This window comes from Bombina bombina, chromosome 1 (assembly GCF_027579735.1).
Source record: "Bombina bombina isolate aBomBom1 chromosome 1, aBomBom1.pri, whole genome shotgun sequence".
Classification (NCBI taxonomy): Eukaryota; Metazoa; Chordata; class Amphibia; order Anura; family Bombinatoridae; genus Bombina; species Bombina bombina.
In genome coordinates, this window is record NC_069499.1 from 634,259,535 (window position 1) to 634,277,535 (window position 18,001).

Sequence of the window (18,001 nt, forward strand, 5' to 3'; positions counted from 1 at the left end):
TTCTCCTCCCCCTGGAACTCTTGGGAAAGAACAGACCCCACACCAACATCAGAAGCATCACTCTGCACTATAAAATCTTTACAAAAATCTGGAGTTAACAAAACTGGATATTATTATTATTATTATCGGTTATTTGTAGAGCACCAACAGATTCCGAAGCGCTATAAACAAATGCGGAGTACAACAAAACAATTATATGGATCAAATGGGTAGAGGACCCTGCCAAGAGTTGCACTGTTGTAGTCAGCTCTTAAGATAGTGATCTACAAACAGCTGGACTCTAAGGCTTACATGCTAAGGGGGTCCAGGGGATAGCGATGGAGGAGAGGAACTGGTATAAGGTTAGCGTAGGTTGTATGCATCCCTGAACAGTAGAGTCTTTAGGGAGCACTTGAAGCTTTAAAAACTAGGGGAGAGTCTTGTGGAGCGAGGCAGAGAGTTCCACAAGATGGGAGCCAGTCTGGAGAAGTCCTGTAAACAGGAGTGCGATGAGGTAACAAGAGAGGAGGAGAGTAGGAGGTCATGAGCAGAGCGAAGGGGACGGGAGGGAGAGTATCTGGAGACAAGGTCTGAGATATAGGGGGGAGCAGTGCAGTTGAGGGCTTTGTATGTCAGAGTGAGAATTTTGTGTTTGATCCTAGAGGCAAGAGGAAGCCAGTGAAGGGATTGGCAGAGAGGTGCAGCAGATGAAGAGCGATGTGTAAGGAAGATGAGCCTGGCAGAGGCATTCATTATGGATTGTAAAGGAGCTAGGTGGCAGGTGGGGAGATCAGAGAGGACAGAGTTGCAGAAATCGAGGTGGGAAAGGATGAGAGAGTGGATTAGAATCTTAGCTGTGTCTTGTGTAAGGACGTGTCTAATTTTAGAGATGTTTTTAAGGTGGAAGCAACAGGACTGAATGTGAGGAGTGAAAGAAAGCTCTGAGTCAAATGTGACCCCGAGACATCGGGCATGCGGGGTAGGGGCAATGATGGAGTTGTTGACAGTTATAGAGAGATTGGGGGTGGAGAGTTTAGAAGAAGGGGGGAAAATAAGGAGCTCAGTTTTGGAGAGATTTAGCTTAAGGTAGTGAGAGGACATCCAGTTAGAGATGTGAGAAAGACAGTTAGTGACACGGGTTAGCAAGGCAGGAGATAGGTCTGGTTCAGAGAAGTAGATTTGGGTGTCATCGGCATACAAATGATATTGTAAACCGTGGGACTTTATTAGGGAACCTAGTGATGACGTGTAGATTGAAAGAGAAGGGGACAGAGGACAGAGCCTTGCAGAACTCCGACCGAAAGTGGTGACGGGGCAGAGGAGACCCCAGAGAAGGCTACACTAAAGGTACGGTTTGACAGGTAGGAAGAGAGCCACAAGAGGGCTGTGTCACAGATGCCGAAGGATTGGAGGGTTTGGAGAAAAAGAGGGTGGTCAACAGTGTCAAAGGTTGCGGACAGATCAAGGAGGATAAGCAGAGAAAAGTGGCCTTTTGATTTTTCTGTAAGTAGGTCGTTGGTAACCTTAACAATTGCTGTCTCTGTGGAGTGATGGGGATGAAATCCAGATTGCAGTAGGTCAAGAAGGGAGTTTGATGTAAGGAAATGGGATAGGCGTGCATATACTAGTTTTTCAAGAAGCTTTGAGGCAAGAAGGAGGAGAGAAATAGGGTGGTAGTTGTATGGGGAGGTAAGATCAAGGGAAGGTTTTTTTGAGGATAGGTGTGACTAGTGCATGTTTCAGAGATGAGGGAAATATACCGGTGCTGAGGGAGAGGTTGAAAATGTGTGTGAGTATAGGGGTAATGGTAGCAGAGAGGGAGGGTAGTAGCTGTGATGGGATAGGGTCAAGGGGACAGGTAGTTAGGTGAGAGCGCAGTATAAGTGCCGAAACTTCTTCCTCAGTAACAGGGGAAAATGAGCTAAGTTTAAGGTTATGTGGGTTGTGGTTGATTGAGAGCATTTGAGGGGGTGAGAGAATGGAATTATGTTGAGAGCTGATTTTGTTTCTGATGGAGTCGATTTTGTAAATGAAGGGGCTGGCAAAGTCTTGAGCTGACAGGGAAGTTGTATTAGGGGGTGGGGAGGGTGGAGAAGAGTATTGAAAGTGGAGAACAGACTTTTTGGGTTTGAAGAAAGATTAGAGATAAGAGTAGAGAAGTAGTGCTGCTTATGGAGATTAAGGGCAGAATAGTAGGACTTCAAGATGAATTTGTAATAAAGAAAATCAACTGAACTCCAAGATTTTCTCCAGTGCCACTCAGCAGTATGGGAACATCTGCGTAGGTACCATGTCAGAGGAGTATGCCAGGGCTGAGGATGACTCCGAGCTATGGTAAGAGGGGCCAGATTGTCAAGGACGGATGTAAGGGTGGGATTATAGTGGCAGATAGATTGGTCAGGGCAGGAAAAGGAGGAGAAGGATGAGAGGAGAGGTTCTAGGGAATTAGCAAGCTGTTGCTGATCTAATGATTTAATGCTTCTGTGAAGTTTGGTGTGAGGAGTAGAAGGAGGGAGAGTTATAGGGAGGGATGATATGTTGCAAGTAAGGAGATGGTGGTCAGAAAGAGGAAAGGGGGAGTTTGTGAAGTTTGAGAGAGTGCATCAATAGCTAAAGATCAGGTCAAGGGAGTGACCGTCTGTGTGAGTGGGAGAATCAGTCCATTGTGACAAACCGAAAGAGGTGAGTCAGCCAGGGAGAAGATCCTCCCATTGGGCACTTTTAAAATTACCTCAATTAACCTCCAAATCTAATAAATCATTATTGCTTTCTATACTAACACCTGGCTCATTATTCTGTAGAGGCTGGTCTCCTATCAATACAGGCATAGGACAATAAGTTTTACCTTTATTGTTTTCGTCCAAATCAATTTCAGAAAAAGGAAACACAAAATCCTCAATTGTTTCATTCCCTTTGGACTCCTTAGCTGAATTTACTATCAAAGCCCATAATTTAAAAATCTCTTCCTATCACCGCCTCATGAGCTAATTTGGGTACTACACCTACCCAATGTTTTAAAGAACCACATTGTGTTTCAAAATTTATATCAGCTGTAGCATATTCACATTTATCACCATGAACACAAAGAATATCCATTTTATGCATATGATCTATAGTCACATCAGGTACTATACAGTTTGCCACTAATGTAACCATACTACCTGAATCAAGTAATGCTTTACACATTCTATCATTTACAGTCACCAAACACATGTGAGAGACATCACTATTATCAGGATAAATACAGTTAGACAGAAATGAGTGCGGCCCTGTATTATCGCTTGTACTATAGTCCATCAGTTCATCTTTAAGGGCACAGTCTCTGGCAACATGACCAACCTCATTACACTTAAAACATTTAATACTATAATTAGATTTCCTTCCAGGTTGGTTATATTTAAATGTTCCTCTATCTCCCAGAGGAGTGTCCCTTGTATCTTGTAAATATAACTGCTGGTCTCTCACCCCCCCCACCTTCCCCCTTGAACAGTCTTACCAGTTCTTGTAGAGTTCTGGCAAATATGAAAGGAGGGTAAATCTGCTGGAGGTAGATGCAAAACTTCTCCTGCCGCAATATACCTTTCCACTAAAGCAATCAGTTGATCTGCAGTTTGAGGGTCACCCTGACTGACCCATCGACGCAGGGAAGCAGGTAATTTTCATTGAAAGGATCCATCACCAATAACTCCACAATGTTATTAGTGGAGTTAACCTCTGGTTGCAGCCATTTCCAGGCAAGGTGAATGAGGTCAAACATCTGTGATCTTGCAGCTTTATCAGATGCATATCTCCAAGAGTGGAATCTTTGAGCATGTACTGCAGAAGTCACTCCTAGGCGTGCCAGGATCTCAGCCTTCAGCTTGTCATAGTCACTGGCTTGCTCCAGCTCTAGGTCAAAGTAGGCCTTTTGAGGTTCTCCACTTAAAAAAGGTGCAAGTATGCTCGCCCACTCATCTGCTGACCATCCTTCTCTTTCCACTGTTCTCTCAAAGGCAAGAAGATACGCCTCAACATCGTTCGCTGCAGACATCTTTTGAATATAGTGACTAGCTCGTATAACTTAAGAGCCTTGACAGTCACCAGCAGGATCAGAGTTCAGTCTCTCAGATATAGCTTGAATCTCTTGCTGCAAGGTGCATTTGGCGTTCTGCTGTTCCTCACAAACCTTCCTGAATGTTTCTGATTGAAATGTGACCATCTCTAGAGGTGGAGAGGAAGACGAGGAAACCCCAAATAAAGAGAAGGGCATACTGGGAAGGGGGGCCGGGGGGGGGAGAGAGGAGAAGGGGGGAAAAGTATCCCCCCGTTTGTTTGTTTTTGCCGTGATTGTTGTTTTTGTTTTGTCTTGCCCTGATATATCTAATTTGTCCTTTTTTTTTTTTTTTTTATGAATGGAGTGTGCCTTCTCCCTCATGGTAGAGGGAAAGGGATAGGGAAAAAGAACCTGGAAAATTCAATACGGGTATTATAATTTGTGTTTTTTTACTTTTGCCGATAGGACTAGATGGATTTGTAATCACAGTTACTCTTGTATAAAGTCAATATAATTCTTTGTTTCTGTCGAATTGTACTCGATATTGTTTCAATAAAGAATAAAAAAAAAAAAAAAAAAAGAAATGTGACCATCTGTTGCACCAGCACTCTCTTTCTGTGCTTTTGCCATAATCATAGCGTTCTCCGTCTGTGCCAACACCAACTGCTGCAGAGCTGCACTGTTTTCAGCAGCTTTTCTATTGGCCTCCTGTTGCACAGCGGTAGACTGAATCAGTGCTTTAATAACTTCCTCTATGTTGCTTGCAAATTATAAAACCCACAGACATAAAATGTGGCTGCCCGTCTTCTCCACCATATGTAACAATAATCTTTGGCAACCACTGTCTTCTAGGGTTTAAATGCAATAGAGGACAATCCAGCAAAACGTTTAGTACATAATATTTTTCACAACACATCATATCAGGCCTCCTGTCTGGCTGTAATCTACTTAGCTAGAGAGATGCTTCCCTTTTAAACCATAGGAGCAGTAATCATGAGCCACACCTGAGTGTAATTGTCTTTAACAGCTGTAAGGTATTCACAACTAAAAAACACTAATCACTTCCCTGGGGTTTCTTAGCAAAATGGTAAAGTGAAATGTATTAAACATGGTCTAATATATACTCCCTCTATCACCAAACCAGACTTTCTGTCACAAGCACTATAAAATGACCTTCAAGAATAAGTATGAGTTTACCCTTATGATCAGTATTATAGGGGGAAGGGTAATATTTTAAAAATAAAAGAAGAAGCATATAATACTTTCTATATAGAGGTTACAGGTGCTATAAAAAATATATAATAGAATAAATGTAACTGATTAGTACCATATAATACATAGAAATGTTGTCATATATATTGTTTAAGACACATACACTATGATAGTCTAGTAGACTAGAATGAAAGTACCAGTGTTGTCAACCTTTAAGTCATTACTCTATGCACCTGTCAAAAGTCTTGTACCACCTAGATTAATTACTATAAATATATGCTTCTTAAAATTGAATCACATAGTTTCATGGAATCTGTGTTTATCCAGTAAACAGATATGTGTGTGTGTGTGTGGGGGGGGGGGGGGGTTCAGGTCCAATGACAGAAAAGAACTTTTGAAAGGGGCGTCCTTTATACTGTGGGGTCATCGTTTATACAAAAATAGGATATACATATTCGCATTTTCTCTGTGGAAAATATTAATGCATATGGACCTGTAGCATACTAGAAGTAGGAATAACAGCTATATTAACATGTACGTAAAAGACTCAGTTAAACAAAAGGCTAAAGACCTAGGTTAACCTATATCATTAGGTAGCAACAACTCATCCTGAAGTCTTATATAACAACCAAAGTACTTAAATCTCTAGTATCAGGGAGGAAATATAGTATTCTTTACTAAGGTTACTCTAGAAGTTTACAATAAGCTATTTCAGAAATCTAATTCCTTCTCTAATAAATGTACCATCAACAAAATAGAGACCCACTTCGTTTATGAATCTAAAATTGTGGTTGTACTCCCACCTAGTGGATAGATCCGGTATATCCGTATGATAAAAAATAAAAAATAAATAAATAACTGAGTAAGAATATATTGGAGATTTACCGTCTGCCTGAGTGCATAATTTCTAGAATTTCAGAGTAAAAAATATGAATACATGTATATGTCAAATTCTGATAAGGTTCAATATATTTCTGGCTTAAAATCATATTCATAAAATCAATTAACATACGCATGCGCATAGTATAACATTTCCTCTCCATTATAAATAGTGGATCACAATGCTGTCGGCATAGCGACCCACTGTTTACATAGTGATAGACACCTGTTGTATATAATATAAAATATTTATTTATTAAATATAAAGTATGTGATTTTAGTTAAAGAGAAAATTAGGGAAAGGAATTGTTACAAATGGTGCGTGAAATCAGTGCTGCCATAGTAATGAACACATATAAAGAAGTGCTGCATGTGTCAAATAGATCATAATGCACTTATCTGTGTTTGCCTCTTTCTTTTTAATAACAATGTTACTCGTTAAAGACTGAGGGGCTTTAATGATCTTGCTACCATAGTGCAGCTGCTCACTATACAACAAGTAAATGGCAATGCCAGAACAAAGGGATACAGTCATTATAATGGAGAGCTGAATGGAGGTTGCACGTATGCGCATCACAAACAGTAAGCGCACTCGCTCTTTAATTAATAAGCATATTATAGTTATTATTTTTCATAGAGGTGGCGTGGGCCGCACAAAATTAGCTTGTGGGCCGCTTGAGGCCCGCGGGCAGAGGCGTAACTAGAAACCATAGGGCCCAGGTGCAAGAATCTAAAAAAGGGGCCCCCCACCGCCCCTCCCCCCTCCAAAAAAATGTGAATTTAATACATATCATTTTTTTTATTTATTTTTTACATTTAACACAGAAAAAAAATGTTAATCAGATTACATGTCTGCAAAAGGAGGTACCCTGTGCCCACAGTCTGTGAGATGGTCTGACCCCCTATGACTGTATATAGTGACACTATTTAACCCCCCAGTACTGTATATAGTAAGTTAGTGACACAGTCTGTAATCTGCCGGTGAGATGGCTGGCCTGACCCTACCCGCCCAGTACTTTATAAAGTGACGACAGTAGTCTGTGACATGGTCCACGCCCCATACTGTATATAGTGGTACTGTATAGTGACATTGTTTACCCCCAGCCCCCCATGCTGTAGTAACAATGTCTGTAATTTGCTGGTTCCACAAACATACACACACACATATACATGCATAAATACACACACAGTCACATACATACACACACACACACCATACACACACACATAAACACCAATGTAAAACAGAAACACTAACCCCTGTAGTCATGTCACACTCACATGATATCAGTGCAGGCAGTGGTAGGTTAACATTTTTTATAAAAAAAAATTATATAAAAAAAATATATACATTTTTTTTTTTTTTTAGCTGGGCCCCCACCCTCAGGGGCCCAGTCGCACCTGCGACCTCTGCACCCCCTGTAGTTTTGCCCCTGCACGCGGGCCACCAGTTTGACACCCCTGCCCTAGAGTGACCACTACTGAATACTACCATTTACCAGGTATGACATCATGGGCATAATCTAGAGAAACATTTGCACATTTATTTCAGAAAGGTCAGTTTACAACCACTGTGTTTATAACTTAATAATAAACGGGGTAAGGAAGAAAATTAACCAGAGGTGACAGAGTAGTGTTGGTGGGGAAGTAAAAAAAAAAGTTATTGGACCAGAAAACTCTTCAAGACAATATTAGCATTTTAAGTACCTTTTAAAATTGCACACGATTGTTGTTTGTTGTTGGAGAAAATGATGGTTTCAGTACTAGAAAGGTTCTAAATTCCATAAACTCACAGCTCTCTAGTGAGATTATATTCAATTGACTTCACTTCACAGGCAACTGTGAGATTCATAAAGAAAAGAAATGGAACTTCACAGGGCCTGTGAGTTCTGAGCTTAGTCCCATAGAAAATAACTGACCTCATACTCTTCACCCTTAACATGAATATCACTGTAGCTTTTGTACCTCATTAGGAAAGTCATGGCACCTCTTTAAAATTTGTTTACAATTGAAAATACAATTAAAAAAAAAATGACTATTTTCAAACAATATAATATTATGTAAAATTAAATAAAAATGTTTCTGTAAGCCAACTTCACCAGCTTTGAAATAGAGAGTTGGATACACTTTGAGCAAGTGTTTTTGCAATTTTCTCTGTCCTGCCAGAAAACACTAAACATTTTAATGAAAGATATATGAACCTGCACAAAGAAATAAAATATTTCCGTAACACAATATCATTTAGGTATAATCCCTAAAACAATTCTTCACTAACGGCTTGATTAAAAGTCGTGCGCTCACTGCATCGCTCGTGCGATATGTTTTTTTCTTTAGGCTCCCTAAATACTATTTAATAACATAAGGACTGGTGAGGCTAGCGAGGCTGAAGATGCTCGTATGCGCGATACAGTCAACGCGCGACTTGTAATCTTTGCGTTAGTAGCATAAAATCACGTAAAAATGGTCCTTCTTTAGGACCTATAAAATACCAAATGGAATAGTTCATGAAAGGTTCATAAAAAAGTTTTCTGCTTGCTTTAAAATAATCCCAACTCTAAACAAGCCAAGGGAACGCCGTGCTCTGCCTCTTCTATAGCACTGCAAGACATATTTTACATAGTAAGGAATTTACTTCTTTTATTTAATTTGCTCCATTCTCTTGGTATACTTTGTTGAAAAGCATACATAGGGAGACTTGGGCACTAGCTACTGATTGGTGGCTGCACATACATGCATCTTGTCATTGGCTTAGCCACCAGTAGTGGATTGCTACTCCTTTCATAAATGATACCAATGTATATAGCACAACTAAGTGCTGCTGTCACTACTATATACATTGAGTTATTTGGGGAGACTGCAGCTGCCCCTTACACCAAGCACTCTTGGACACTGTAGTGCTGTACACCTTAATAACTGTTTGCTATAAATGATACCAAGAGATTGAAGCAAAAGTAATATTACATTTAGAAGTAAATTGGGAAGTTGTTTACACATGTATGCTCTATATCAGTGGTTCCCAAACACTTTCTAGTCACTGCCCCCCCTTTGTTCTCCATTGGGGCCCCCTAATGTAACCCCTAAATTAATATTCAGACCAGCAGTGCACAAGCCTATTAAAGATAATGACACAATAAAATCTAAAGGAGTAACAATTAAACATATTCAAATTTCATAAGATTTTTTTTTTTTAAACTGTATTATCTTTAGCTTCTGATAGCAGCTTTTTAAAGTTGATTGTCACTCTGCAAAAGTCTTATAAACTACATTTAGTAATTACTTCACTGTTCAAAAACTGTTAATCCTATGGAAGGGCTTGATGAAGTGAAACCAGTTTCCCAATCTCTGGTTTCATGTCATTTAACAGTAGTCTTAAAAATAAAATGCCATAGAAAGAGATCTGGGGCAAGATTACATATGCGGCGTAGGTTTCAGCACAACTGTTGAATCCCCGTCGTCCGTAAGTTCACCTCGCACATCGGGTGAATCACATAAACTGCACCGGCAGCTGATATACTGCCGTAAGTAGAACAAACTGGCGACGTTCAGAAATGTGCGGAAATACACATATCTTGCGTCACCAGTGACTTACGGCAGTATATCATCTGCCAGCGCCTAAGTTAAAAACAAAAAAGTGCAAAATACATGTAAAAAAATCTAACCCGCCTCAAAAAAATTAAACTGACACGTCAAAACCCCTATTTCCGCCATCCCCCTACATCGCAACTACTAATAAAAGGGATTAAGTCCTATATCCACCAACCCCCCACATCGCAACTACTAATAAAAGTGATTAACCCCTATATACGCCAACCCCCCCACATCGCAATCTAACTAATAAAAGTATTAACACCTAAACCACCAACCCCCCACATCACAATCTAACTAATTACACTATTAACCCCTAATCTTCCAACCCCCACAACGCAAAGTATTAATCTAATAACTAAGCCTCATAACCTAACACCCCCTGTAAACCTCAATTAAAATACAATTACATAAAATAAAAAAGTATATCTGCCTTAAAAATTTATAAAAAAATTACCAAAAATAAAAAATCCTAACTGTACATTAAAATAAAAAATCCTAACATTACAGTTAAAAAAAACAACCTAAGATTACAGTAAAATAAAAAACATAAGATTACATTAAAATAAAAAAGCTACGATTACAAAAAATAAAAAAGCTGAGATTACAGAAAATAAACTACATTATCCAAAATAAAAAAAGTTATTCCTAATCTAATACCCCTTAAAAACAAAGAAGCCACACCAAAATAAAAAAAACAACCTACTCTAACAATAAACTACCAATAGCTCTTAAAAGGGCCTTTTGTAGGGCATTGCCCTAAAGATAACAGCTCTTTTAGGAAACAAAAAAACAAAATACCCCCTAACAGTACAACTCCCCACCCACCCAAACCCCAAAATAAAAAAAACATAACTAAAAAAAAAAAACTAATCTACCCATTGCCCCTAAAGTGGAATTTGTATGGGCATTGCCCTTTAAAATGCAATCAGCTCTTTTACAGCCCATGAAAATAAAAAAAAAACTCCTAATCTATATGGGAGTTTATGGGAGTAAAAACAGCGGGCGACGGGTGAAATATACGCGCCTAACTTGTATACGGTGCTGTATATGTGATCGCTCGATTCGACTAAAAATAGGCGGCGCCGGCTTTTGCGACCGCCGCATATGTAATCTTGCCTTTGTAGTTGGTTTCTTTGCTTGGAGCCTAGCTCTACAGCACCAATGAATCAACTTTATAGAAAGTGTATTCTACCTACCGAAATGTTATATAGTGCAACATCTGATTATTTCTGATGACAGAAGACTTAAAAACCTTAGATGGTTGACTGTGTACAAAACTACTTAGATAAGCGCAATAGACCTTTGCTGTGTTTCCTGCTACTACACAATTATTCTAAACTGTGCAGGTAATGTTATTAAAACGACACACTCCTCATTCTATGTCATTCACTCTTTATTACAGGTTTAATCTTAAGGTAGATTCTGACCTACCTGCAGATCTCTAATTACTAAACAACAGATTGTAGCTGATTTGCTTTTTTTTGCCCATAGCCAGTAGAGATAACATAACTATACTTAAAATTGTTTCATGGAGTCCAACTTAATAAAAAAAGTAAATCCATCTAATTAAAGTTTGGACATTCCATCTTTAAAATATATTGGAGATGAGAAAATTCAGAACAAATAATGCTCTAATCCTATTGTGCAGTTAAAGGGAGAATATATATATATATATATATATATATATATATATATATATATATATATATGGGGCAGCATTTTGCTAGGTAGCAAAAAGCTACACAAGGGATCATTTTAGCCCTTATTCAATAAGTGAAATGTTAAATGACAATATATGCACTTGCAATATTTCATGCTTTGGACAGCCATATTGACATGGAAATGTGATTTAGAAACACACTTGTATACTCGCTGCAAAAGTTCGCCATCTGCTTGCTGATGAGCACCAATGGAGCAAATACAGCCGGACAGAAGTGCGTAGGAAAAGTACTTGTATGTCTATAATGCATAATTTTATTTCAGGTCCAATTAATTTACGTTACAGAAAATAAAAAAATATGTAAATTAAATGATAATAATAATAAAAAACTTGTGATTGAAACCCCCCAAAATTTAAAACACCCCAATTTCTCACTACTTCCCCTTTATCGATCCAAACACAACACTGCTTATTTTTATCAAATGCGTCTTTAAAAGTTGCTGCAATATACAAGAATATCGGGCATCATATTTTCCCTTCATTTATTTTTAGATAAGCTTGAAAATACACGGCCTATTGTAGTGGATTTAAGGGACAACACTTGAAAATGCTGCATTTCTTTATGAATATAGACAGGGTTTTGCCTTTATTTGTTAATATCATTATTGTATATCATGACTGAACAGTGGAAAATAATTACAGTGCAGACATTTAGGGCAGGATTCCAGGGTCCAGCATACCTGGATAGACGGCTGGAGAACTGCAAGGCAACAGCTTCATTGGGCGGAGCAGCAGCACCAGCGATTTGGCAGACGCTCTCACCATCTGAGGATAGAACATAAATAAATATATTAAGGAGAATGTATAAGGGTGCAATGGTGCATGGGAAGAAATGTTCAGGGCACAAGAATGTTTGACAGATAAGTACCTGAGGAGCATTGTAGGAGAGTTTAGTAAAAGAGGAGAGGAGTTTGGTGCAGAAATATCTTTGTAAGTGCAGGTAGAGCAATGGAACAAATGCTAACTGCAGAAGTAGCAATGAACAGATATGTGCTGTATAATAAGAGTCTGTCCTTGTCAATGGACTGATTCTGACTTTAGATAAAACGTATACAAGTTTCACTTTTGATTTTGACCAGTCCTGACTCCATTAAAAGATTATTTTTTCTTGTGGAGCTGCTGTCTTGTAGCTGTAGCATTGGCTACTTCTTTAACTTTAAAGGGTCAGTAAAGTCAAAATAATATTTTTATGATTCAGATAGAGGATATAGTTTTAATCAACTTTCCATTTTACTTCCTAATTATTATATTTATTACCTAATTTGTATTTTTTCTCTTGGTATCCTTTTTTGAAAAGCATACCTAGGTAGACTTTGAAGCAGCAATTCACTACTGGGAGCTAGCTTTTCATTGGTGGTTGTCATTAATGCCTCATGTCATTGACTCACTCAATGTGTTCAGCTAGCTTCCAGTAGTGCAATTACTGCTAATTCAACAAAGGATAACAAGAGAATGAAGCAAAGTTGATAATATAAGTAAATCGGAAAGTTGTGTGCTCTATTTGAATCATGAAAAAAAATGGGTTTGATGTCTCTTTAAGTTTCAAGTTCCTCATAGAAAATAAACAGACAAATGGATCTTCATTAACCTCTTAATCCAAATGGACGTATATATACGTCATGCACTACTTTGCCTATCCTACCACATGACGTATATATATATGTCCAAGCTGCAGCCAAGAGCTGGAGTTCCTGAGATCCAAGCATCTGCCTGCATATGGAATCGGAGCACAATCATTACATATGGGGACACTGAGTGTGTCGCCATCTCGCCTGTAATGATCATCTGCTGGAGGGATGGGCCTTGCACTGCAGAAAAAAAAATGAATGGAAAGGGTGGGGTGGGGAGCTACACTATATAAAAAAGTTGGGGTGGAGGATGCCTTGCTAATGATCGCCAGACGGGGGGAGATGGGGGGATCACTACAGATTTATTTTTATATATATATATTTATTAATTTACTAAAGATGGCTGAAATTAGTGGAAGGGGGAGAGTTAGAGAGCTATTTGGGGGGATCATTGAGGTGGGAGGGTTGAGGAGGATCACTACACTGCAGAAAAAAAATATTACAAATAATAATAACAAAAAACCTAAACTGCTGACTGTCAGACTGTCTGCCAGTACCTAATATGGTGGTGACCAGTGGAGGAGGAGGGGGGGGGTGAGGTAGGGAAGAGAGCTGTTTTGGAGGGATCAGGTATGAATCAGGGGGTGGGAGGTGTCAGGCGGCAGGTAATCTCTACACTTAAGCTAAAATTAACTTTACACGCTACCTGATTAACCCCTTCACTGCCGGGAATAACAAAAGTGTGGTGCGCAGCTGCAATTAGCATTCTATTTACCAAAAAGCAGTGACAAAGCCATATATGTCTGCTATTTCTGAACAAAGGGGATCCCAGAGAAGCTTTTACAATAATTTGTTTCATGATTGCACAAGTGGTATGTAAATAATTTCAGTAAGAAACCCAATGTTTGTGAAAAAGTTAACAATTTTTTTATGATCACATTTGCTGGTGTAATGGTGGCATGAAATATACCAAAATGGGCCTAGATCACTGGTTTTCAAACCTGTCCTCAGGCCTCCCCAACAGGCCAGGTTTTCATGATTACCTTGGGTGACAGCAGGTAAAATAACCATGTTTACTAATTAGCTGATTGTTTCACCTGTGCTCCAGTTCAGATATCCTCAAAATGTGGCCTGTTAGGGAGGCCTGAGAACAGGTTTGAAAACCAGTGGTCTAGAGCAATACCTTGGGTTGTCTACTTAAAAAAATATATAGTTTTGACAAGTAAATAAAACAAACAAGACTCTATTTTTGTTTAAATGGAGTGATAGCAAAAATGCTACCCCCTCACCCCACGCACACACATTTTTACCAAATACTGTAGTATTAGCGCCTCCTAGTAATTATATATTACAGTGCGTTTACATTTTTTTTTTAATTCAAATTTTTTTTTATTGGGTTCACAATTTTCACAACGTTACATCCAAAATTCAAGTTTAACAGAAGAACACAAGAAATAACAAAAAAGACAATAATATGGATGTTTCAAACCTTCCCAATCATTTTAAGAATTTTTAAGAAGTAGCTAGTTCCCAGATATATTGTCAAAACACATTTTGTGAATATAAAGATATGAAAAAATGAAAGAAAAGGGAGGGGACGGGGGGAATAAGGAAGACAAAATAACAGATCACTGCCCTGGTCTCGTCTAATATATGAATCAAAGACATGATCGTAACCTATCTATTCCAAGGGGATGGTCAATACTGTAAAGTAGTCGACCTCATTATAAAGTGCGTTTACATTTTATTAAGGGACCAGACACACACATTGAGTTTCTACAGCCCATCAAGTTCAAAGATTAGCGAGAGCAGCTGCAGCGCTGACAGCTGATCTAGAGGTTGTGAGCTGGGGCCGGCAGCGGATGATCAGGAGCTAGAGCAACGCTGACAACTGTGCTACCAGTAACTGAGCAGTTAAGGGTGGGCAGATTGGGTCCCTGTTCCTGGAGTGGATGCCCTTTGTCTGTGTAGGAAATCTGTTGCTCTGGGGGCCCTATAGTTTTGGATCTGGCCCTGGAGTATGAGGCAGACAAGTGGTGGCTTGAGGGAGATGTATAGGTGGTGGGTGAGGCAGAGGTGGTGGCCCGTCCCTAATTTTTGCCTTGGTCCCCTGAATGGTCTCATCCGCCGCTGACTGGGAGCTCATCCATTAACTGGTAGATGGGCACAGCTTAATTAGTCAGAACAGTAGAGTACACCCTGCTATCTGCTTGCGCATCCAGAGGGTTCACAGAAGAAAGCACCAAACAACTGGTTTATAGTCTCTACTTTGCTGTGATCAGTGGGAATGTGAAGAGGTACATTGTATTCCTAACCCAAGTCTCTAAGTGCGGTATCACCTCCTTCATTCTTACTGATGGAGCCTCGGAAAGTTTGTGCTCCCACATGTCGCCCACTTTTAACTATGGTTCAATGCCATAAAGACAGCCATACGCACCCATTATTACCAGGCACTGCCACTAAACTATGAGTAAAAGGCTCTCCAGTGAAACCACTCTACAATGAAATGCTATATGCCCTTTATATTTCCATTGCTAAACAGTGCATTGATTTTTATTAAAGGGACACTAAAGCCAAAAATTTTCTTTCATGATTCAGATAGAGCAGGCAATTTTAAGCAACTTTCTAATTTACTCCTACTATCATTTTTTCTTCGTTCTCTTGCTATCTTTATTTAAAAAGCCTACTTTTAGCCACCAATACGCAAGCGTAAACCAGGTTCTGAACAAAAATGGCCCTGCTCCTTAGCTTTACAATCCTGCGTTTTAAATAAAGAGAACAAAGAAAAATTAATAATAGGAGTAAATAAGAAAGTTGCTTAAAATTGCTGCTCTATTTGAATCATGAAAGAAAAAAATTGGGTTTAGTGTCCCTTTAAGCAATTTCTGAACAGTCCCATATTTATTGTATGTTATATTTATCTTCTGTTTATACTAATGCTTCTTTCTATACGCTGCTCCACCTGAGCTGGCTTTAGTATAACTGCTAAGGCATTGATTGTGAAATAACTGTGCAGCATTCACTCTAAAATGACACTATAACATGTATACTATATATGTTTGAAGAAACAAACACTTTCATTTTCAGCTTTTCTAAGTGAAGTGCACAGTGCTTTATTGAAGACCTACTCAGAACTCTTATATCCAAGAGAAATAAAACAGGGATCTGGTGAACGTTTAAAAATGACATTAAATTTGTGCATTTCCTTCATATTCCTTGTATCTGCAAATAACTACTGCCACCTAGTGCTTCTAAATAGATATATTATTAGAGGCGTTTGTCCTATTTTATTTTCTCATTAACTATCTAATATTTGATGAACATTAATTCCAAATGTAATATGTTTGAATACACACATTCAAATGTTTATTCTCATATATTTTAGGTCTATTGGAGTCAATATTCAAATGTAATATTAGAATGTTACTTACACTATTCAAATGTTAACATTCATTTTATAGAAATAATTGAATGGCAGAAAGTAAGTCAAGGGAAACATCTGTTCTTTAATTTTTATGTCAACATTATGATATTTACTCCTCCCTACACTGTTTATTTAAGTATTTTTAAGTTACAGTTTGTTATTTAGCTGAACATGTCTGTCCCCAGCAGTCATTACACTACTAACAAGATAAATTAGCTAAAAGTATATTTAAAGGGACATTAAACCCAAATGTTTTCTTTCATGATTCAGAGAGAGAATACTATTTTAAACAACTTTCTAATTTACTTCTATTATCTAATTTGCTTCATTCTCTTAATATCCTTTCCTGATTGGTGGCTGCACATAGATGCCTCATGTGATTGGCTCACCCGTGTGCATTGCAATTTCTTTAACAAAGGATATCTAAAGAATGAAGCAAATTAGATAATAGAAGTAAGTTGGAATGTTGTTTAAAATTATATTCTCTGTCTGAAGTATGAAATACTTTTTTGGGGTTTAATGTCCCTTTAATTTAGATGATAATTATTCCTTACTACTAATAAAATGGCTGTGAAAAGTACACATAAACAGATATTTAACAGCTTCTATCAGTGTTGTGGAGCCAGGCTCTCACTCTGAGGTCTCTGACACGCACCCCTTTTAAAACAGGTGACAGTATAATCCATAAATAAAAATAAAAGGTATGGAAGGGAATAGATTGTTTTATCAGATGATCAGCTTTTTCCTTAAAGGACCATTAAATACAATAGAATAGCATAATCAACAAATACATAATAAAAATACAATGCAACTCGTAGGGGCCGATTTATTATGCTGCATCTCAAGACCGCTGTTTATTAACTCGTCCGCACCTCTGAGGTGGCGGACAGCAATCATCCCGATAGGAGGAATTGACACCCCCTGCTAGCGGCCGATGTTGATGTGCGGCGGACATGATCCGGTACAGCGGATCATGTCTGCCCGCACAATGTTAAGTCGGCCCCTTAGTCTGAATTTTAAATAAGTCCATTAGCCAATCACAAATGCATATACTGTGAACTCTAGCACATGCTCAGTATGGGCTAGTGCAGTGTGATGGCTAACCTTGGCACCCCAGATGTTTCAGAACTACATTTCCCATGATGCTCAACTAGACTACAGAGTGCCTAAGCATCATGGGAAATGTAGTTTGAAAACATTTGTGGTGCCAAGGTTAGCCATCACTGAGCTAGTGCCTCCGAAAGTGTGCAGTGCACTGTCTGAATCATGAAAGTTTAATTTTGACTTTAATGTCCTTTTAAACAGAGCATTTCAGATACTGAAGATCAGCAAGATGAGAGCACACTATATTGGTATCTGATATCCTCCAGTGAATTGCTGAATATAAGCTACCACTATTGTTTTGAGGCACCTTAGCGCTTTTTGATCATGTGTGAGACATCACGGAATATATGTATTTGTCTGTTATTGGCTGATTGCTGTCACATGATACAGGGGACAGGGAAATTAAATCCAATACTGACTTTGCTAAGTGGATATTGATTATAAAAAAAAGCACACTAACAGATGGTGCCAGTCTCCATAAAGGAATTTATTTA

The 18,001-nt window shown here is 38.6% G+C and overlaps 1 protein-coding gene across 1 annotated transcript in view; it reads right to left on the reverse strand.

Moving 5' to 3' along the window:
- LOC128660194 (phosphatidylinositol 3,4,5-trisphosphate 5-phosphatase 2) overlaps positions 1 to 18,001 on the reverse strand; it is a 254,345-nt gene that overhangs the window by 40,334 nt on the left and 196,010 nt on the right. Inside the window, exon 20 of the mRNA XM_053713896.1 lies at positions 12,092 to 12,176. Within this exon, the coding sequence (XP_053569871.1) occupies positions 12,092 to 12,176 (85 nt within the window). The remainder of the gene's footprint in view (positions 1 to 12,091; positions 12,177 to 18,001) is intronic.